The 24,000-nt window shown below is 43.6% G+C and overlaps 1 protein-coding gene across 1 annotated transcript in view; it reads right to left on the minus strand.

Moving 5' to 3' along the window:
* PCSK2 (proprotein convertase subtilisin/kexin type 2) overlaps positions 1-23,291 on the minus strand; it is a 103,137-nt gene extending 79,846 nt beyond the window's left edge. The window contains exons 1-2 of the mRNA XM_072858561.1: positions 23,115-23,291; positions 1,167-1,271 (exon numbers count right to left, since the gene is read on the minus strand). Of these exons, the coding sequence (XP_072714662.1) occupies positions 1,167-1,271; positions 23,115-23,291 (282 nt within the window). The remainder of the gene's footprint in view (positions 1-1,166; positions 1,272-23,114) is intronic.
* Positions 23,292-24,000: the final 709 nt, after the last annotated feature.

Below are 24,000 nucleotides of genomic sequence, written 5' to 3' on the forward strand. Positions count from 1 at the left end.
TTAGAGAAGGGGGCAAGGAAGAGGTACCTTAGAGCACTGGAAAACCTGCAGCAGCCGCAGGGAACCTGCCAGCTCTCAGCATCTCAGGATGAAGTGGTGGGGGCAGGCAACACCTGGAACCTGTGTGGTTCACTCACATAGCTCCCAGCCGCAGGAGCAACCAGCCATGTGCATCCCAGTTGGACTTAGGCCCAGAACCACTTGAAATTTCTGCAGAAGTAGGAAAATTAAGCTGGGAATTCATCAGACCTTGCTTGCTCTGGTATCACAACAACAATGACCTTATTTAACCTATTTTTCTTTGCTTCTTATGCAGTTTTTCATAGGTGTTCCAATACCACATAATATCTGGCAATAAAATTCTGTCTGGAATAAAACTGTTCCCCCCTCTTTTTTGCTCACAGTGCAGAGAGTTTAAAGCCTACTGAAGGATTAAAAAATAATCTATTTGCTGTCATGATATCATTCCTCAGGCTTATCTATTTTCTTTGGGCAGTAAATACACTTTTTGTGCTACCTGGCCCCACTCCAGCCCAGTATTATACTGGTGTAAGAACCCTGAAGAAAAAAGAATTTGCTAGTGCCAGCTCGTAGCCTTCTGCAAAAGGGGCCTTTCCCTCCTGTCCAAGTAGTTTATGCTTCTGAAAACTGAGCACACCATTTGCAGACTGCAAGCAAGAGCCTCTAAAAGAAATACTGAGGTGTGACAGCATACACTCTCTTAGCATGTGGAGTGTACACCATTCCCTGAGAAAAAGTCCCAGTGTGACTGCAGAGACAATGCCACCATTCACACCACAAGGTATTCTGGGCTGGATGACCCATGGACTAGCAGGCTGCACAGGGCGGGGGGGGGTGGCTGTGGGATGAACCCTGGACAGCCCCTCCCCACAGTACAGAGACAGAGTGCACTGAGATGGCATCACTCAGTCTTACTGGAGAGAGGATACATCTCAGAGAATGTAAGAGTATTTGCAGTAGTGAAATAAAAATAAAAGCTGAGGCTGTTTAGGAGGTGTGTGCATAGAGCAGTGAGCAAGCTTGAAAAAGCATGGGGAAAAAAACATAGCCATAACCACAGATTTGATTCATCACCCTGATCTCACAAAAAACAGTCTGTGTCACAAAGAAAACATGATAGGTGCACATAATGATGAAACACTTACCCTGGAATCCTTTTCCAGATGAAGCTTGTGTTGAAGACTGCGTCTTCTCCTGGCCTTGGCAATGCCATTGTGATAAAAGAAGTATCCAGTATCTAAAAAAGGGAGCTGAGGAAGAGAGAGAGAAAACATCATGGAGCTATTGGCTACTAATAAGGATGACACGGAACACTTTTATCTGTGAAGTGACTCAGGAATCTACAACAAGACTTATGAAGAGTTACGCCAAAGGGCTCACATCACTCTTGAGAATGTCACTTGTAAGTTAATTTTGAAAAGCGTGCCCAGCAGCATTAAAGTTATTTGCTACAGGTTTACAATGCATAACTTCACTTGTACACACTTAGTACAATTTTCACCTTATGTTTAAGGTCAACAGTGCCAATATTTCTGAAGGGCTTCCCAAATCACATCAGGATTATTTCCTATTTCCTGAAAAAGCCAGAATAAGAGAACAAAATGAACTGCAAATGATTTGAAACTACCACAAACCATCCTTCAGCAATAAGGCGTTACACAAGTGCTTTTCCGAGCCATTATAACGCACCCAAGCCGATGCTGTAAGCAGTAACGCAGAAAGCAGAGTGATTTCCACTCTCTGAAAAACAGAGTATTTGGAATTTCTTCTGAACACCAGGAAATGGAACATAAGAAGAATATTAAGAAAACAGACAGCTCACGGTCTCTGGGTGGGTACCATCTTGTACAGCTTTACTAAGCCATTTCAGCAGCAAGCAAACACCTCCCAGCCCCACCTAAGGCAGGTGCCAGGGAAGGAAGATGCATGTCCATTATTAAATGCATCTCTCTCCACAGGAGTGACTGGAAGGCTAGTAGACATTTAGCTTTGAGAAGGCTAAAAGATTTGGTGTTTGGAGAACAGCATCCCAGCTCCAGCAGTCAATTAGAAAGCTCCATTTGCATCTCAAATTCTACAGCTTTTTCTCTGTTCCAACTTAACAGGGAGATTCCAGTTGAATGTTTAAATCTAAGCAAATAACTGCGTATTTCTAAACTAAGCTTCTCTTTGTAAAAGTTGAAAAAAAAAAAAAAAGGCTCTTGTTGGGAAGTTATATGTTAATGCTGTGAGCATTTCAACTTCAAATGTTAGGCTACCCTGCATGTAAAATAACTACTTAAAAGAGATATTCCAGAACAGCCGTGACAGCCCTGTTCCTCTCCTTTTTATTATCTATACTTCATGATAACATAAACCTTTTAGCAGAAGTTCAAAGTTCTTTACTGAAAAACTGAGACTGACGTCTAGATAGAATATTCATGGTGAAAATCTGGGTTGAGTAAGGGTAGCAGGATCTTGCTGCCATAAAACAGATTCTGTTCCTGTATACAGGTATATACGGTTCACAAATATAATTTCCCTTCTATGAAGTTATCTCCTGTTTCATTAAATCTATCACTATATCTGGTGCAGTTCCGCAAATATATTTTGGCATACACATGGAGTGGTGTGGGAATGGAAGATTCACAGTGAATTCTGAAAGTTTAAAATTTGGTCACATTCCAAAAATGAGCCGGGTTTCTTTTCTACAAAGTCCTTTTTTATGTTCATTGAAACATTTAATATTAATGAAATCAAAGCGTTTCATTTTCACTTTTAAAATTCCATTGTGTATGACACGTAATACATAAATGCAAAGTAACTTAAAAAAAAAGAATCAAAGCATTCTGTTCTGATAAAAAGACCTCTTTTTAAGTGTATATAAAAGGTTAAGGAGATTTCATCAAAGTCATTATGGTCCCTTAGAGCTGATTTGCAGCGCTGCCTGGAGAGCTTTTCTGGGCAAATAATCAAAATATTTTGCATCAGCTCCATACATATGTGAAGAGCACAACAGCTGAGACAGAAGGAGAAATGAGGCTGCGAAAGCTCATGGCAGTGGCCACAGAAGTCTCCTACGCTTCACATCCATCCTCAGAGCCACAGCTCTTAAGGCTCAAATTCTGTCTGGGTTTAGGTCATTTTTAAAAAATGATTCACGTTTTATGTTTAAAAAGTCTAACCCTGTCATCTTTACCATCTGGATAATTATGTACTTCCATAATCCAGAGTTTGGCAATAGATCTGACTGCCCGGGAAACGGCCCTTCCCCCATGTCGGATACATTACTCTACGCTTCAAAATTATGCAGGGAAAAAAAAAATCTAAATAGCCAGATCAGTTACAGCTTGAAATCTATCTCACCGTGCTAACCATTACCATCCATCGCAAGCTGTAGTCCAATTACCCCTCTAATTCTCTCAATGAAATCAGGCGGCTATTTTCCTTCTTTTTATCTCAGTATCAACCATTCAAATCAATTCCAGTCAAATATTGATCTTGATGTTCTTCCATTAAGGAAGATTCTCAGCAATTTTGAAGATATCTAGAAATACATAACACATACTCACTGTTCTTCTTCTGTGTAGGGTTAGTTTCTAGTGCCCCTTAGAATGAAGCAATATATTGTACAGTAAACTTTTAAAGTCGGTGTATTCAAGCCTGACCATAAGCAATTACTGTTAGTACAATGACCAGATTTATGGACAAAATCATGAATAAGTTTGACTCGGACTATTCCACTCTCTCCACAGATATCCCAGTAACCTTTGAGGAACTCAGGTATTTTACCATTTGTATGGTTTTCACACTCGTTCAATGAAATCAGGGGGGACAGACAGGAAGGCAGCTAAGTGAGGCAATACCTGAAAAGTGACACGATCAAACACCATGGATTGTGACTAATTAATAGCAGAAATCAAGCAATTTGCAGGACGGATCTAAACTCTTCAGTAAATCCTTAAAATTAATGAATGTACATGAAGGAGAAGTCAGATGCCAGCAAAGGGCCTAAAATGTCGCACACTTTGATAAGGAGTTTGCATTGAGAACTGTGAATACAAGCAACCACTGAAGTGCTTCGGTTTTGATGAACTGCTACTGAGTCAGTAACTCCTCTGCAGCGACCAAACGGCAGGATGCAGGTAGCTCCCAGCAGGGTTTACATTCCCGCTATTAGCTTCTCCAGGAGGTCTACTCTGATTTGGAGCTAGAGCAAAATAGCAAATAGCAAAATGAACAGTGCATGTAATGAAGTGAAATGAAAACAGAAGGGCTCCTGTATATAAAAAAAACTCCAAAGTGTCACAAGTGGTAGCTACGCTGTAATATTCTTGTTGTAAAGCTGGAATCATATTTGAGTAAAATTCCTATTTCAGCAGCAGCAGGCTCTGCGTGTAGCACAGAGGAATAATGCATTCAGCCTGGTGGCTCAGGTTCTTTCTGTAAGACAGAAGCAAAGCTTCCTGCCCTCAGAGAAAAATCAGCAATTATGTAAGATAACTAATTACTGGTAAGCACTTGAACATTCAAGTGAAGAGGATTATTTAGAGTTAGAAAAGGGTCTACTATTGCCTTGAGGTATAAATATGGTCCAATACAAAGTAGGACTCTGAGAATCTCAGGAATTACAGGCATTTTGTTACTTGCAATAGTTGTATAAAATTACTGGTGAAAAACATGTACAAGTAAAACCAGATTCACAAATACAAAACAGCAAGTAGAGCAAAACCTTATGTATCTACCTGCCTCCTCTTCTTCAAATTTGCAGCCTCCTTGTGGTTATTAACAATACTACCTACAGTGAAGACGAAATCCTGTTTAACCTCCTTCCTGAAAAGGATGTGGACCAGAAAACAACTTTTAAAAATTCAGTGCTCAACTAAATGGAGGAAAAAAAACCTCGTTAAATGGAAGAGGCTTATCTAGACATCAAAATGGCTAGGATGGGTACATCCTAGGTATAGAAGGAAGCAGGCAACGCTTCATGTCGCACACAGTTTTAGCACCAATACCTCTGACTCTGAGGTATCCTGGCTGTTCTCAGACTACTGCTCCACCAGAGAAGTCCAGGTGTAATTATTATTGAAATAAAAATACGTAAGTTAAATTGGTGGTTCCCAGCCTCTCTGCACTCTCCTCCTTACCTCTGAAAATCTTTCCCCAGCAAAAATAGTGAGCAGGAAATATATTCTGTGCTGCCTAGATGCCACCCCCGTGAAGAAGGACTGTAAAAAGGCAGCTACAATTCTCTCCTGCCAGGCACTGCTGCTGGGTGGTCATTCCCCGGTATTGAAAGGGAGAAGGGGGGAAAAAAAAAGACACAGTCCACTGATGAGCCCTCAACTACCGATCTGCACCAAAAAGGAAAAATCAGGTCGAAGGCAGCCTGTGCCTCACAGGCACCTGATTGAGGATGGGGCAGCACACACAGCTCCCTCAGAGCCGATGGCTCCCATCCCATTTTGTCCACTTGACAGAGAAAAATCAAACTGCCCTTCTTTTTTGCTCTTGCCTTGGACAATATACCCAGTGGCACCAGATGTACTTTTTGCCTGTCTGAAAGCAAAGGACATCAATATCAGCTGCAAAGTGGTGCAGGGGTTTAAAGAAAAGCCACAGAAGGACTACATTCAGACACTGTTCCTCATTCTAGAACAGTAGCACTGGGGCCACCTTGGGCAGAGCTAACACTGAAAACAACCGTAAAAGCATCAGCGTCATCTGACCAGAAAAGCCTATCTGTAGCAAAGGTATTACAAAGCAGAAATAAATGCTAAAATAAAAAAATTTAAAAATAATTAAAAATATGTTGAATAAAGCTGCCAGTGGCATCAGTACTTTACGAGCTCTCAGCGAGAGGTCCAGCATTCACAGCCTGTCACTAGTTTTAAGAGGTGACAAATACAACACAAAAATAAAGAGGAACCTTGGTTCCCAGGCTTATCTTTAACCTTAAATTTTACTCCTCTACCTTTAACATTAAATTTTCCTGACTTGCTTCAGAGCTCTATCTACATACACCTCACAAGCAAATTATGGTGCCTACAGAAAGCTTAAGAACAGATGGGATTGCGACTTCCTATTTTAATGGGATTGATCTCTGCCCAGTCTTCCCATGTAGCCTTTCATGCTGTATCACATAACACAGCATCCCTACAGTACACTGCCAGCTTTTGTGCATCATTTCCAATGATTTCTCCCTGATCCTGCAATATTCTAAAACCGGCTTACTTGAATCTATTGTTAAGGTTCCTCTCCCAAGTTACCAGTGGAGACAACAGTCCTTAACAACTTTCTTTTGAGCAAAATCATTTAAAAACACAAGCAAAGGGTGATTTATAACAAGTTACTCCAGGGTCACCTTCTTTAATTGTCACCAAAATCAGCATAAATGGATCCATCAGTGAACAAGATCCACAGAAAGCCCTCATCCAGCCAGGCTGACAAAGATCCTCCTCAGGGCTCCTTGCCTGCCTTAGCATGAATATGTGGCCAAGCACGCGTGGGTTCAAACACTGGTGCTAAAGAAACCCTTTGTCTACTCTGAGGAAAAAAAACAATACCCATCCCCCAAATTAAAAAAAAAATAAATAAAAAAGATTTTTTTTTTAAAGTGTAGCACAAAGCATCTCTCCCCTACAGAGCCCAAGCACAGCTCCTGACTTTAAAAGGGGCCATAAATCTACACAGGTGAGCTCTTTCATCCCATTACTGCTCAGTAATTACACCAACAGAAAATACAACCTAAACCTGGCACGAGTAAATGTATTTGGAGCCTTCGAAGGCCCCACAAGCCTCACTCCTTCAGTTGCCGTTATAGTTGAAGCACAACAAAGTGCCTCCCAGCAGAAATTAGAAACCTTTTAGAAACCTTTCATCCCAGTTTCACCAAATGCACTGAGGATGCTTATAAATATTCAATATGAATTTTTAAACTCTCTTTCTCTCATTTTCCCTCACCCCAATTAGCATTAGAAATCGTTTTACTTTTAAATACACAGATGGGAGCCAAGTCTGAAGTCAAAGGCACTCACTCACTATAGCGACAAGGGCCATGTAAGTGTAGAGCCAGCTAGAAACACAGGCAGCCCTAGGCATTGAAATAACACAGAACAAAGCACGAACAAGAAAGGATTAATTCAAATGTTGGTGGAGAAATGTGAAATAGCACAGAGGACTAAAGCTGTGCCAGAGCTTACCCAACGTGAAATCCAGTCCACTGCGTCCCCACGGCCCCAGGCAAGGATTTCACACTTTCCCATTAGCGTGCTATAATTACTCTGAAGGCTCAGCATAAGGATCTCAGGTGGAGCTAGGGATCTGCACAAGCTCCAAACAGCCCTGAAGACTGGCACAGTCAGGTCCAGGTCTGAGTGTTATGACTCCATCTTCCTGGCTCATTTCTCATTGCACCTGTGTCTTATTTAGCTGCCTCTACCAAAGCCTAATTTGCTTGTCTTGGCAAATCTGGCAGGTGGGGTGTTAGCCATAGCTTTAACACTCGCAAAATGTAAATCTCATATTAAAACATCATCATCAGATGATCCTTGTGAAATCAGATGATTAACACACAGTACAACATTTCTCCTACAAAATAATTCAGAAATACCTGACTTAGATACTTACATATGTTTTCAGCTCCATTTCATACACATATCCAACCACCCCTTAAGGGAATCAGCAACAGGTGGTGGTAATAAGAAACAACTGTGACTACTTGGTTGAGAGATCATTGATCTGTTTGTTCTTCCTTTTTTCCAGAAGTCAATGGCAGTATTGTAATACGCATAGTACCAAGGCTACCTGTTATTGTTATTTGGGATATTGGTTATCCTGCATTGCAACCTTGCTTAAAAAGTTCTATTAAGTCTTTCTCAAGCCAGCAGAAGTAGTTTCCAATGGTTTCTGAAAGGTTCCCTCACCCCCACAGTGAAATGTCTTTTCCTCTAGAAACAGTAAAAAGTCAAATGGGATAGCCAAAGACTTTGCAGAATATATGCCTTTGGATTTTATTTTATCTAAAAGGATAAAATAAAGCCTTTTGTCTAGTCCCTCTTGCATGCAGCAACCACAAGGTTGAACAGTCTTCCCAACAGTTGGACATGAGGGGTTTAATAAATACAGGGAAGTAAATGGAAGAAATGGAACCAGTTGTGGACTGCTACTACGCTTACATGTCCAGTCTGCCCATGTGGAATTCATCTGAGCTCCCCATACAATTCACGGCAAAAAAAAAAGAGGCACTTTCAGAGCATGATTCATCTGACCTATTTTAGGCGACCATGTTAAAACGAGCAGAGCTGAGCCCCAGGAGCACCTCTTTCACTCCAGAGACTGTGAGAGGAGCACAGCTGTCCACATTCAGGTAGATCAGTTCTGATGTTGAATGTCTAGTTCTCATTTTCTCATCAGTTTTATTCTTACATTATCACACATAGTGCTTCCAACTGCTTACAAAACACTGCTCCATTGGTTTGCTTTCAAGTTTGCAATATTGGGAACTTGATTTGCAATTGAATGAATCATAGAGGTTCAACGTTTTACTGTATTTATGTTGCTGTTAAGTTTGTCACCGAAGAGCTTCATCCTGCAAGCACGTAACAGTCATATAAGTCATCAGCGACAAGATTGTGGATTTGCTGATAGTTTTATCAGTGAATTGGAGAAGCCATTTGAGGCTTTTAAAAGAGTTATTCTAGTTTACGTGAATGGATCTCTGCATTTTAGAGAGTTTTATCTGTTACTCCCCAGTAACCATAAAACCCATTACGGATTCTTCACATGCACTGTTGAAAGCAGGACACTTTCCAGATTTGGAGAAGAGGAGAATGTTCTTGCTTATACACTAGCACTTGCATTGGACTGCCTGGATTAATCCAGATCGTCATTACCTGGAGTACGTGATTGTTACTGTTTGGCTGACAGCCTGAAGTGAAGGCTTAGCAATCACCACTATGTCCTCTTACATAGATGTGAAGGATCCTGCAAGAAGACCACCTCAGCCAAGCCCTGGGCACCAGGAAGAATCCTGGAGCTCAGCAGCCAGAAAAGTCACTGTGAGCATCTAACAGTTGTGTTGTCATTTTTAGCAGCAACAAATGGCCACTGGGAAAATGAGACAGCCCCCTCCAATCACTCCGCTACATAACAACCACAAATATAACAGATAAACATACATGTCATTTAGAATAATAAAGTAAATATGATTCCATCAGAAGCTGAACTGATGAAATTCTCTTAAAAAAAGTATCAGTAGCACAGAATGAAAATTTTCCACAATTTGGGAGAATTTTACTTATCCTGTTAAAAAAACCCAAAACCCAAAAAAACCCACCCCACCCTTTCAAAGCCCCACAAAAACCCCAGAAAAAGACAAACAGAAATTAGACTCCAGACATTCTTTAGGGGAACTTGCTTCTAGACTTCACTTTCCTAACCTGTTCATGTTAGTAGTGACTCCAAGGAATTATTGCTCCTTAACTGTGCAGTGTAAATAACATCACAGCCAGAAAGGTGGTCAGTGCTTGACCCAGATAACTAACTGTAGTTCATTTAGCCTGTGACAATCAATGCTTTAAGAATACAAGGGAAAAAAGGATGGTGCCCCAAAAGTGGTTTTGCCAGTTTACATTTTATGACCAAAGGCAAGCAAAACTTCTGCTATTCATGCCTGTCTCCTGCATGGAGCAATGGGGCTCCTCTGGGTATCCTGCCACTCCTTCAAGGCTCTTCTGTGTTTTCAAAGCATCTCCCAAGACGGTAATACTCCATGAATGTTTTCACACCTCAAATAGCCTTCTCACCAAGATCATTCTATCCAGGACCATTTAATTTGCACTTTCCCTCTCTGCTGTAGGACAGAGCCAGGACTAAAACTCATAAGACATGAGTTTCAGCCGTATCCTAAATACTCCTTTTAGCTTAGCCCTGGCCAATGCTCTGAGAGTCTGCTCTTCAGAGATGCTGGGTGTGGTGGGTTGACCATGGCTGGACACCAGGTGCCCACCAAAGCTTCTCTATCACTCCCCTCCTCAGCTGAACAGGGGAGAGAAAATATAATGAAAGGCTCATGGGTCAAGATAAAGACAGGGAGAGATCATTCACTAGTTACTGACACAGGCAAAACAGACACGACTTGGGGAAATTAGTTTAATTTATTACCAATCAAATCAGAGTAGGATAATGAGAAATAAAAACAGATATTAAAACATCTTCCCCCCACCCCTCCCTTCTTCCCAGGCCCAACTTCACTCCTGATTTCTCTACCTCCTCCCCCCCAGCAGCGCAGGAGGATGGGGAATGGGGGTTGTGGTCAGTTCATCACACCTTGTCTCTGCCGCTCCTTCCTCCTCAGGGGGAGGACTCCTCACACTCTTCCCCTGCTCCAGTGTGCGGTCCCTCTCAGGGGGGACAGTCCTCCACAAACTTCTCCAACGCGAGTCCTTCCTTTGGGCTACAGTACTCCATAAATTGCTCCAGCATGGGTCCCTTCCACAGGGTGCAGTCCTTCAGGAACAGACTGCTCCAGTGTGGGTCCCCCACAGGGTCAAAAGTCCTGCCAGCAAACCTGCTCCAGTGTGGGCTCCTCTCTCCATGGGTCCACAGGTCCTGCCAGGAGCCTGCTCCAGCGTGGGCTTCCTACGGGGTCACAGCCTCCTTTGGGCATCCACCTGCTCTGGCGTGGGGTCCTCCATGGGCTGCAGGTGGATATCTGCTCCACCGTGGACCTCCATGGGCTGCAGGGGGACAGTCTGCCTCACCATGGTCTTCACCAGGGGCTGCAGGGGAATCTCTGCTCCGGCACCTGGAGCACCTCCTCCCCCTCCTTCTTCACTGACCTTGGTGTCTGCAGAGTTGTTGCTCTCACATATTCTCACTCCTCTCTCCTGCTGCAGTTGCACAGGTTCCCCCCCCGCCCCCTTCTTAAATATGTTATCCCAGAGGCACTACCACCAACGCTGATGGGCTTGCCCTTGGCCAGCGGCGGGTCCGTCTTGGAGCCAGCTGGCATTGGCTCTATCAGACATGGGGGAAGCTTCTAGCAGCTTCTCACAGAACTCACCCCTGTAGTCGTCGTCGTCCCCCCCCACCCCCCCAAACCTTGCCACACAAACCCAATATACTGGGTAAACACTATTACGCCTCCTAATATTAGGAGAATTTCAGGCAATTAACAGCTGTAATATTCTTGTTTCAGTTGCCTTGCATGTAAAATGGCATAGTCTAATAAGTACTTGTTTACTTATTTTGTTTATTGATAGGATTCATTTAATTAATGTTTGCACAGCACTATAGGCTGTGCTATAAAACTATAACTATAAAATGCCAAGTGCCATTGACAACATATATTAATGGGTATATCTACACATACAATATATATGTATGCAATCAGGTACCTCTTTAAGCAACAGATATTTGGTAAATATTTTAATATGTTTAAATAATACATGATGGAAATCTCTTCTTCGTATCAGTACATCTGCCTTAGGGAAAACTCGTATTATAAGGAATAGCTTGATTTAGTCATAGTCTGCAAATTGAAGTGACCATGGCACATTTCTAACTAAGCTGGATCAATACTGCTGACAGCAATTAGCACTGCTAACAAAGGCCGCTTTGCCTCATTCCTGATCTACAACCCAGCTCTCCTTTTAAGCACGTAACCAAACAGGTTGACTACTATTGTCACACTGGAACCTGGTGTCACATCAGCTTTAAAAACACTGAGATAAAAGCCATGAGATAAAGTTTGCTATTTTTAAAACAGCATTAAGATGTAGTGTGCCCCAGCCAAAAATTACCGATACTTGTATCTTAAGGATGTAGAGGGGGCAAGACATGGCTACTCACTGACATTTCAGTAGAGCACTTCAGCACTATTTTTAAATCTACGTCCATGTAGCAAAGTGTGTAGGACATAAACACGTGTGCAAGTGCCTAGCTAATGTAGTACCAAAAAGCAACGTCATGAACTCCAGCTCTAATGAAGTAGTGCTATAAAAGCAGCTCAGACCAAAATTAGTTGGTTACTGACAAGAGCTACTCAAAAAAGCACAGAAAAGGTGAATTGCACTAATGCAAAGATGCTAGCCCTTATCAACACTTAAGGAAGACTTGTAGCTCGCTCTCTATTCAAAACCTTCATTCTTTCCTTTTTTTTCCATGTCTGTTTAATGCTAGGCTGTCAAGCAATAGCCGACTGACACAAAGCGCTTCACGGGGAGGTTTCTGTTGTTAGACCACACTGAACAAGTCTTCCAGTTCCCAGAGAAGCAGTCAATTCCTGGAGAAAAATATGTGCTTTATGGGAAAGAAGCTGATGGGTAACAATTAGAAACAAAACTGTGATATTAAAGTATGGGGTGGGCACACTGTAGCTTCTTTTTTTTTTTTAAACTTATGATAGTAGGCTTCAGAAGAGCAGGGCAAGGAAGCTTTAAGGAAATGTTTTCAGTGGAACCAAGGAAAAGAGAAATTTTAGGACACTGCTGTCTTCCTTATTTTTGTAAAGTTGCTTGACTCTGCTAAGAGAAAGTCACAGACATTAATCCCCACTATTACAAGACCAGGTCAGAGGCAAATTCTTCCATTACTTACGCCATCGTGAACTGGAGAGAGCTCCTCTCAGCTCCAGTACACAACAGTACGATCGTCACTTCACAACAGAGAATAACTGCTCTGAGTGGGTTCAAGAGCTCCGTATTAGACAGAAGAAAAAGGATGACCCAGATCTGCCTCAATGCTAGCAATAACAATGAGAAAGGAAAGAAAATAGCACCACCACCTCTTCCTCCTCCTCCCAGGACCTACCTCATTGACCTTTCAGGCAGCTGTGAAATAAGTCTTTTTACTGTTTGTTACTACCAATTAATAAATGACAGACGTTTATTGCCAGCAGAAATTGTGGCCAATCCAGCATGTACTGATATGTTATCTTGCTTTTATTACATCAGTCGAGCAAGGCAAATATAAGTTCTTAATTAATCACTCAGCATGTTTCAGCCTTTAGAGCCTGGAATACTGGTCTCCCTACCAAGGTATAGTATATTTCCTACCAAGGTATAGTATATTTAACGTGAATAAAATATGTTCATTTAGAAGGGAAAAAAAAGGGATTTTACAGAATGAAATTGAGTGTTTTAATTCCCATCAGAAGAACGACGAAAACAATCCACTTGCTGTTATGTCTGGGTTTTGCTCTGAACTATATCTGAATTGTAGGAGAAATGGAATGGGTTTACAGTTAAGAGAAGTACATTTGCCTATGAAGTTTTGGGATTTAAATGGTAATGTAAAAATTAATAGACGGAAATGCTGCGAAGACCAAAATTCAGTTAATGTCCTGATCCACAACTGTCATTCCACCAATGCTAACAACCCATTTTTCCAAACCTGCAAATATGTCCAGGTTCTGATTCTTCACCCAAATTCAGAATTGACAATTCTGCTTTACAATTGGTTCAGAGTAACTTCTAAATCACTAAATTTAGTTGACGCACATTTCTAAAATTAATTGACACAGGGAAGCACAAGGTCCCTGTGGGACCGATGGGAATCCACCGGTAACAGTTATAGCTAATTCACCATATCTTGGCTGCAGCTAAAAGCCTTAAACAGAAGCTCCTGCTGCACTTGCTGTTGCACAGTACGTGACAAAGACAGTGCTCACCTGTAGAGCAGACTCATTTCACTGGTGTTTCATAAAGAATGAATAGGCAGACAGGAGGATCCTCTGTCATCAGGAGAGGGGAGGCTATATCCCACCTCTTTTACTACCCTTACAAAGAAGAGATTCACCTGTTTGGCTCTAGTTTGATATCCAACACCCATCTAATAACAGTACCAGTTTCTCTACTTAATAATAATAATAAAATATATATTTGTTGGGTTTCAGGTTTTCACAGTTTGGTTCTATACTCTAGGAGAAATCAGTTCTGACATATTACTGTTTTACTCATGAGGTAAGCAAATAATCTAGTTCAGTCCTGAGTATCTGGGACACACTTGCCAACTGGTTTGATGTAAACACTGAGGTCACTCTTTCCATTTGCTTTCTGTGGACAAAGAAGTAAAGAATGTAACATTTACACAGAAGTTTTGTTTGAGAAGGTAAGTAATACATGACAAAGAACATTACGGCCCAGTTCAGTCCCTCAGCAAGTAAACTAGAGCTATCACTACCTAATTTATTTGTTTATAATCCCAGTGTATAAATGGTAAGACTGGGCTAGCTCGTAATTTCCTTTTTCAGGTCCAAGCTTCCCGCTACTTGCTGAACACAGCCAGCATTCAGCTGAGTTAGACTTTTGAGCCACTGTCATAAATCCATGACCAAATTGAATTTCACGCCAGCTGATAAACTGTGTGTGGTGGCCACGCAGAATTTCACGCAACACAGCACCAAATTCAGCTCTCTCTGGGACAGCGCACTCTGTCCCAAAGCACAGCCTGGGACTGCTGAGCTGAAATTAAATCTCCATTTCAGTAGTATAGGGTTAGCTTTTTCAATGAACCTATGACAGTTAAATGTAGAGCTCGCCTTGATTTACAGGAAGAGCAACACACCAGACTGCTTCAGGTTAGAGAAATCCTGTCTTTGACAAACAGTCGAGCAGTTCGGCTTCCTCCCACCAGAGGCCAGTGATGGATGGAAGCTCTGGGCTGCTCACTGCAATATTTATAGGCGTCATGCAGCCAGCATCCTGTAGAGACCTGACCCATTTAATTATTTGAAAAAGTTGAAAGAAAAAGAAAAAAAGAAAAGGGTTTCTGACGACTAGGATAGCATTACAGGACAAAAGTAAATTTTAGATCCATTAACTACAGCACTGAGTTTGTTACTACAGCTCTCAGAAACTAGCCACCCATGATACAGACTGGAACTGCACAGGAGGGTTTCCCAGGTATAATATTTTAATAAGAGCTGGCAGAATTTATCATTCATTTTAGCATTTTGGCTTGATTTCCAGCTCACAGAATTTTCCATGAGCACGGACATTTCTCAGGACTTACTAATTGAAACTATCTACCAAATAAATTCTACATACATTTCAGCAACTACGTTGTAAGTACTTTATTACAAGCATTTGAAACTTCAGTTGTATGGATTAATTTTAATTGGAATAATTCCACAGATGGATGAGGGAAAGGGTCACATGCAAACTTCTCCTTAGCTACACTATAAAGTATTACCAGTACAACTATTCCAGGAAGTCTGATACTTTTTTTTTTCCTTTTTGTTGTTGGTTTGGTTTCGGTTTGGTTTTTGGGTTTTTTTTAAATCAACATGGTCTTACTGGTAAAAGCTCTAGTTTAAATGAAATTTCTGCTAATACTGTTCTGACACAGAATGAGTTAAAGATGTCAGCACTCCTACACTGATAGTAACAGCACTGCAATTGGGTTTGTTTTCCCATTTTAACTACATCAGTACAGTTACAGCACTAAAAGTTTTCTAAGAGTGGGTAGGGTGTTATATCTTGTTTCATATCATATTTTGTGAGAAGGGTAGAAGGCTATCTTCCACCTTCACACAAAGGTTGGTTATTCTAAAAGATAACAAATTCAAGCACCCCACAATGCACCTCAGTGCTTATTTGAAGCAGCCAAGCCTAGCAGCACAGTCTCTGGGATCATTTACCTCCTAATAAACAAATGCCAAGGATGCCACAAGTTCTCAAAGTGAAGAACTTCGAGCTAGGAGTGAACTGACAATTTATTTTGGTCTAGAGTTTTAATTTGGATTTGAACTCCCAAGCTTGAGACAAAATGCTCTACCTCATTCGCAGTAACCTAAACCATCTGGGTCTGGTTGTAGGCACAGCAATAGGACCTGTCCATCTGGCCTGATACCAAAACCCAAGTCTTCAAGACAGGGTACTGTTACAAAAACAGTTATTCTTTTGCTGCACAGCTCTGCAACCTCAGGTCTAGGGACAAATTCAACTTTGGTGTAGGTAATAGCAACAGATATCCACACTGACTCTTACAAATGGCGCTCAGACTGTTCTCAACACATGGAAAACCTACTCAGAGGAATAAGAGCTTCAAATAGGGCCCCCAGACAGAGCCACAGCATACGGGATCCCAAAGTTCAAACACATACAGGCAATTAATATATCCGTATATTGCAGAGTCCAGAAATAGCCTGAAAGTCATCTCAAGAAAGCTACCTGGGCAGAAGGAAGGAGATCCCAGACTGACAGCAGGACAGTGATACCATACTAATGATCTTCGTTTATCTAGTGCTGATATTAAAATAACACCTTTGACTATAAATTCCATAGCACAGGTCCGAAATAGCTAAGGAACTGGCAGACTTGAAGTGAAGGAAACAAAGCCAGAGATCTGTTTCCTATATATTAATCCTGTCTCTCTCAGTACAAATCCTGAACCTCATTTGCATGGCACAGAAATCGCCACACGTCACCATGATTCTTTTACACAGAGGGGTGCAAAGGAGAGAAATAACCTGGGGAGCTGAAGCCACTACACACCAATACTTTGAAGGGATTTCACATGAGTAGGAAAAGGAGCATCACCAGGGTTAGGAGACAGTATGGGGCAACAAGCTGTTTCCTGCCACAAATGTCAACAAAGAACTTGTGGCTGCTCTGCCAGTGGTTCCCCCACCTCACAAGTACCCTCTGGAGCAGGGACTCTAGATAACAAGTCAGGGGGCCGCTTCTGGTTTCCATGGTGCCATGCCATCCTAAAACTGCTGGCCAGGGAGGCTGACTCAGGCCTGGGGGCGTGCAGGCAGCCTCCGGCAGAGAGGAGCCTGCGTGAGTTGTTCCTGCTCCACCAGCTTTGGCAAGGTGAGGGAAGGAGCAGGCGGCACCCTGCAGCATCCACGCTTTGAGCACTGATGCTCTTCAGCTGCTTAAGCCTCTTAGACCTGGAGCTACTTCTTGGACCCAAAAGCTGTCCCAGGTGCCTTCACACCCCACCACAGCAAGCTTTCACTGGGCAGGCACTCGGGGCTAGATTGCAGGAGGTAGGCTAGTACACGCCATGTTCAGTTCTGGTTGTGCTAGGATCACAGCATTCTGGAAATGCTGTTCACTTCTTTGTATGTTTTCTATTTCTATTTTTCTCCTTGACACTAGCAAAACTAAATATAATTTAAATGAAAACAAATAACTGCACATCCCCAGTTGGGCTGCAGCATCAAAAAAACAAGTGAAAAAAGAATTACTTGCAGCACATTCCCTGGGTCTCTACCACATGTTCAGTTTTGCCAATGAGTTCAAGCACTATGAAATAAACAAAATTATAAATGCAGGCAGCTTTATAAATAGCCAGAATTTCATATTTTTGTGTTTACTGAGCTGTAGCTCAGTAAACAAAACAAAACTTATCTGTAAAGGTAAGGTTTAATGTGCGTGTTTTGCCAAGAAACAGAACTACACCATGTATTCAAAACAGTAATAGAGCAATTACAGCAGGGGTCTATAGTAGGGGAGTCTGACCTTCTTGTTTTACACTCAAATAATAAATGTTATTAAAATCTGACAAGGTAATTATTTCATACCTCAAACAGAACACTCACCACCAACAAGCATTCGGTTTGAGTCTCTGGTAGAGAAGGAGCTCTACAGAAACTGGGTTAGGGATGTACTTGAGCCTGTGGTTTACATTCTCCTTCTTGTTGATAGTTTACAGCTTTCACATGCGTAAGTGAGTACGTTTAAGTAACACGAGATTTTTTTGTTCTGAGTTAGCCAGTTACAGTGTTTGCTCCCGGGGCTGTTTCTGCATCCAAGGCAGAATGCAAAATAAAATTTTAAAAGCCCAAATCAAAAAAGTGTAATTTTGAAAGAAATACAGTATTTGCACACACAAGGCAAACTCTACTACCGCAGGAAAACTCTGATTTAATTCCACTAACATTTGTCTTGAGTGTGAACAGGAGCAAACGGGACTTCCCAGTCTGTGCCCAGTGACATGCCTGGACTCTACCCACGAGGAGCTGACGAGGATCCCTCCAAATCCAGATGGCTGCTCTCTCTGCATCTCCCCGATTACTTTCTTCCATGGCTTTTCTGGAAAAGGGAGCTCTCCATCACCACCCAGCAGTGTGCCTTCCCACAGCAGGATCAAACTTTTCCTGATAGTTAATTGCTTCTTCCCCCTAATTTACACACATCAGCTCAGACTCTCTTTTGGAAACTGAAGCATTCGCTGCTATGCTGAAATGACCTATTGAAATCTCAGTAGTTGCACAATTAGCATTTGCATGGAATTTACTTTTTCTTATCTTAGTAATACAAAATCGCAACAGTGAAATTAAAGTTCCTCGTTTCCTCAAAAAATTTACAATGTACCTTCCATTTCTAAGAGGTTTTTCTGTTTCCATAGTAAAGGATTACTTTTGCGAACAAATATCCTTTCCTCTAAGCCAGCATAAAACACAAAGACAATTAATTAATTATTAAACATGTATCAGTGCACAGAAACACTGCAGTCTGAAGCTTGATCTTAAGTCCTTGGACTCCAGTGGGCCCATGTGGGGAGGCCTGGGCTCTGCCTCCTCTTTGCATGGGATGCTCCATTGCTTCAGCATCTGTTTCCACACTGGAGCATGTCTGCACCCTCCGTGCTGCCTTCACCTAGCCAGAACTAAAACTTTCACGAGCACTTGGGTTAGCAGCACGTGAAGACAACACAGGCATGTTTATCTGTAAAGTATGGATCATCATATATGTGCACAAATTGGCTGGTTAATATATATGCACACAGGGTCAGCCAGGAGCCTGGCTAAGAATTCACCCTTCTTTCTTCTTCTCTGCTCCATGCGTAGGTATTAGGGGAAAAGGAACAAGAAACATATGTACATGTATAAAAACACATATCTATAAACACACATGGAGGCACACATTCACAGCCAGCGTTTTTTACACACACAGAATCCCGACCGACCATTCTGGGCATGCAGAAGCATAGCCTGGCACCTTAAATATCACACTAGGCAAACACTTCTTCTGCAGGTTTAGGGGCTGATCTACACAGGAAGGGATTTTCAGGACTTCAGTGTGTGGACCCCAGGATGAAATTTCAGGATCCTCGGAGGAGATCTCTACGAAGAGCTCCCAAGGCTGCAAACCCATTATTCTGCCTCCTGGTCTGCCTTCCACATCACATCAACTCCCACCTCACAGGCTCCCAGACTAGATGCAGGGAAGGGGGCTGCTGCAGCAAGAAACAGAGCTTCTTTATCTGCTAAATCTTGCTTTAAATAAGTCTGTATTTATGCAATGTAAGAAAACCCAAAGCTCCCAATGTTTCATGCAGAAAATCCTGGCCAGCTACAGAAAGCTTGGTCCTCAACCAGCAGCCTCCTAAGCAAAAATAGGAAGCAGAAAAGTCACAGCTGTGAGAGGTACCTTGGATTTTGCAAGATTTAGAGGGAGAGGTGATCAGGTGATAACATCAAGGGAAAAACACACCAGCTTTGGGGCACGTAAAATTCTCCATGTTTTGAAATCCTTGTTTGGTTCTTATTTTAAAATCTGAGGCCGCTGAATGCCAACTGTTGGAAACTCTTCACCTCAACGCTACCAGAATATTTAGCTATGGTGGCATTTTGCAGGTTATCTCGGTGTTGTTGATGAAATGGAAAGAAATGTCTAAACTCTGATCTCCAGTTAGGAGACCTTTCCAAATGCTTTTTCCAACTCCCCTTGTTAGAAATTAAGAACTGCAAGGCAAGGTCAGAAAGCAGCTTTTTTCAGCCTGCATTAAGAAATGTATTCCGGTGGCAACCATGCCAGGAGACAAATAAAATGAAGAGGAAAAAAAAAAAGTTATTCTTTTTGCAGTTCTCACAATTTAACAGGTAGCTATTAGGGGGGCATCCTCATGACTCCTGAATGCTCGAAGATGATAAGGCTACGCCTGTTAAGAAAAGAATATGCTTTATCACAGTATCTGTTTCACCAGGAATATATAGAATCAATTTTGGCAGGTACAAACGGATTGAAAAATTGCAAACATTAAAAAAAAAAAATCAAAGAGTGCAATCAGAGTTGCAAAGAGGTCTGTATTCGGGATCAATTCAGGGAAGGTTAAAGAAAAATTGTCCAGTGTTTTTGAGATTCTACCTCAAGTTAGGATCCTAGATCTAAACATAGACACCTGTTTATGTAAGTACCAAGCCCTTCTTAATCAATTCATCAAGCACTGAATTTAAAGTATACATTTTAGCCCACCTGAAGTCTTGTAGTGGTTTCAGAATGATGGTAGGAAACATGGCCAAAGAATCAATTAGAAAGCGCATCGCACAGTTCATAACATTAATCTTCAGGTCAACGCTTTCTCTTGTATTGCTGCAGAAATCTGTTGTTAAGTAAATGTAATATGCACTTGCTCAGAGATTGTTATTAGTAAAAAATCATGTGCGCTAAAAATATGTAATTTAAAAATCAGCTCCCATAAAGTCATGTTAAAAGAGGTCTGTGATATGCAGCACGCATAAGAGAAATCTCTCTCATACATGTGTTAAATTCACACACAGAAAAAAAGCTGAATCTGCCCTTGTGCTCCTACTGGGAAAGTACCTGCACTGAAATAAAGGTGATTATTTTCAGACAATGGCTCTTCTCCAATACGAATAAAGGTAACTGGATTTGGTTTAAGTAAATAACTCATTATATCATCCACTCATTATATGTGTGGTTGAAGTATGCAAAGATCACTTCTGCTTGTGATATAATTTCAGCTTTTTCCAGTATTTTTTAAGTATTTCATTAGACAGCATATCTGCACATGGTACTTTCCCCCCGAGAGCTTACCACTAACAGCTCTGTTTCCATACACACACATGGCCATGTTCAACTTTCTGCACTGTCGTTATCGCCATGAAAGCTGAGTCTGCAGACTGTAAGCGGAGACGCTAGACAAGCCTGATGATAGCAAAACAGATTAGGAGACTCTTCAGTTCAGCAATACTGAAGAGACACTGGAGTAGATGGCACAAGCTTTTACTAATGCCCGACGATCGCCACCCAAGCCCCATTACAGATTTCCCCTGCAGAACGGAGATTACTATCAGCCTCTCATGGATTATCCTCCGACACAGACAGCTAAATGCCAAGCCCTATGAACTTCTCCTATTCCCTAAAATTACTGCCTTGCAGATAGCAGGGTGCTCTTTTCTTTTGCATTTGAGGAGGAGGGGTGGGAGGCTCTCTAGCTTTTCAGGGGCCGGGATGATGTAACCTAGAAACCTCTTGGGACAGCATGTGCTCGGTACAGGAGCCACCGTCACCATCTGCCCCCCCCACCCTGCGAACACACGCACATCATGCCACAGCTCTCCTAGGCTTCGTTCCTAGAGACACACACGTCCACAGGCAACAGCTCCCCCGCGGCATGTACTGGAAAGCAGGTACTCTCCTCTCGCACACCCAAGGGACTTCCCTCCAGCTCTCTGCCGAGATGAGCTACAAGATTGATTTCCATGAAGAATCTGTATGTCTCCTAATGTGCCCGAGGCACCCTAGGGAGAGGCATGGTGGAGGGGAGAGGATTGTAACAGCCCAGACGCTGCACTTCTTCATCTGACAAAATCCCCTCTCTCCCTGTTCTTTCCCATGTGGGTCACAGGATCATATGAAAGCATCTAGCAAAAGTAGTAAGAAATTCAGCTATGCAAAAAAGTACCCTTCCCTCCTCCTAAGGCCTTATCAGTTAGACAGCCCTAGGATAGGAGGGAGAGAGTGCAAACAGGAGGGGAATAAAAAGGGAAAACTGTTGATCAAAGAGCCATATCTACGTTTATTAATTGACCTAAGACCTAATCCCCCCAACAGATCCTTTCCCAAAGGCATCAGCAGCCCAGCTCTGTCACTATCAGGACAAGGCTGTGAGCCCAAAACAAAAGCACCTTAGCAGCAGCAGGAGCTGGCTGGGTCAAAGCAACAATGATCTTGTCCTCATTTCTCTAACGAGCTCCCACTGGAGTTGAGACAAGGCAGCCCGAGGGAGGGAGTCTCACTTCATATGTTTTTTAAATTTTTAGACTTTTTTTTAATCGACGTCTTAAGCCATTTCACTCATCCAAGTTCAGGATGCCACTCTCATTCATTTCCTTGGAAGTAGGATCAGGCTCTCATTGCATAACTACCGGGGAAAGAAAAAAAACCCAAACAAGCAGCAGCAGCAATGGTCACAGCTTGCTTCCCCTCCACGCTCCTCCAAGCCGAGTGCTGCTTGGGCATTAAGTCTGCCAGGAATTATATTGACCAGGGCATTCTATTAGCTTCTCCCTGTCTTCACCCCGGATCTGACTGCACCCTAAAATATTTAGAGGTCTAATTATTATTTGAATGGGAGAGATTTCTAGTGGAGCTGGGAAGAGACTCCCTGCCACTGTGGCTACCTCAGATTTCCTGGGACCTCACGAGAGAAAAAAACCTCCAATGGCACTTGAAGTTTCCCAACTTACGTTCATTAGTGATAAGCACTGATTACTTAATATTTAGTAGCTTCTTCAGCTTAGTATTTGTCAGCTTCTTCAGCAGCTTCTTCTTCCCTATTATTCTCTGTTATTAAGAAGCCACCAGCCTCACAAACTTGAGTGTCAAACCCCCGATAAAATCTTCCATTTAAATTGTGTGCAAGCTTCTCCATGGAGATGCGCCTTTAATTATTTTTTAAGTGCTCCGAGCAGTTTCGGTTGCAGCCGTGCACAGGAAGCCCTGGGCAGCCCCAGCCGCTCCGGCGCCCAGCCCCAACTCCCGACCCGCAGGATGGGAGCTCAATTGGAGGATGTTTACATAGTAAGTCAAAAAGCACCGAGCTACCATGTGGGAAACTCCTCTGCTTTCCCTTCCAAGAAAACCACCCTTCAGGGCCGCTGCTGAGGAGCGCTTGCAATGGCTCTTGGCACCGCTACTCCTAAAATCCCCTCAGAAAGGGGGGGATTAACGCGGGGACAGCCGGGACGCGCCCCGCTCCAGCCCCTCTCCCCAGGTAAGTCGCGGGCAGGACCGTGCCGGGGGCTACCCCCGCACCGCCGGGATGCTCACGGGAGGACGCCGCTTGCCCTCAGCCCAACGTGAAGGGCACCGCACCGCACCGCCCCGCCCCGAGCCTGAGCGGGGGCTTACCTTCCGCACCCCACCGAAGCCGTGCTCCGCCGCCACCCGCTCGGCCTCCGCCTGGCCCCCGCCGTGCAGCTCCACCAAGAAATGGTTGGTGTAGACGGCTCCCCGGGCCGGGGCGCCGAGGAAGAGCAGGAGGAGGAGGAGGAGAGCGCTCCGCAGCAGCGGCGGCCCCGCCGGCATGGCCCCGCGCTGCGCGCCCGCGGAGGCAGCCCGCCGCGCCGCGGGGAGGGCGCCGGGCGGGCGGGCGAGGCGGGGAAGCGCCCAAAGGATGGGAGGGGAGGGGAGAAAAAAAAAAATTAAATTTAAAAAAAAAAAATTAGAGCGGCGGAGGCAGGAGGGGAGCTGGGCGACCGGGACCGGCCGGGCTGCGGGGGGCTGCTCCGGGGTGCCGGTGTGTGTGTGAGGGAGCGCGGGTGCGTGCGCGCTGCCAGCTCTGCATTCCCAGCCCCTCCTCGCTTCTCATTCAGCGGCGGCCGGAGGGAAAGCACCAGCCGGGAGGGGAGATTGCCGCGCTGCCAATCATGGGCGAGGAGGATCGCCCCTGCCACCCCCAGCACGCATCTCACAGCGCCCCCCCCACACCCCACGGCCTTCGCAACACCTCTAACGCCTCCCCTACACCCCTCGCACCCCCCTCTCCATACACCACGCCTCACACCCACCAACACACCTCACGCACCCTTCATATTCCCCCCCCCAATTACACTCGTACACCATGCACCGGCCCCAGGTCATCAGTTCAGCACCCACAGTAGCCCCCCCCATACCATACCCCCAGCCTAGCCCTGGACCCGCCCCACTCCCTCCAGCTCTTCCGTGGGGCTGGGGGGGAGTGGAGCCAGACCCCCCCAGAGCAGGAGCCGACACGCAGGTGGCGGTAGGGTGGGCA

Source organism: Ciconia boyciana, chromosome 3 (assembly GCF_034638445.1).
Source record: "Ciconia boyciana chromosome 3, ASM3463844v1, whole genome shotgun sequence".
Lineage (NCBI taxonomy): Eukaryota > Metazoa > Chordata > Aves > Ciconiiformes > Ciconiidae > Ciconia > Ciconia boyciana.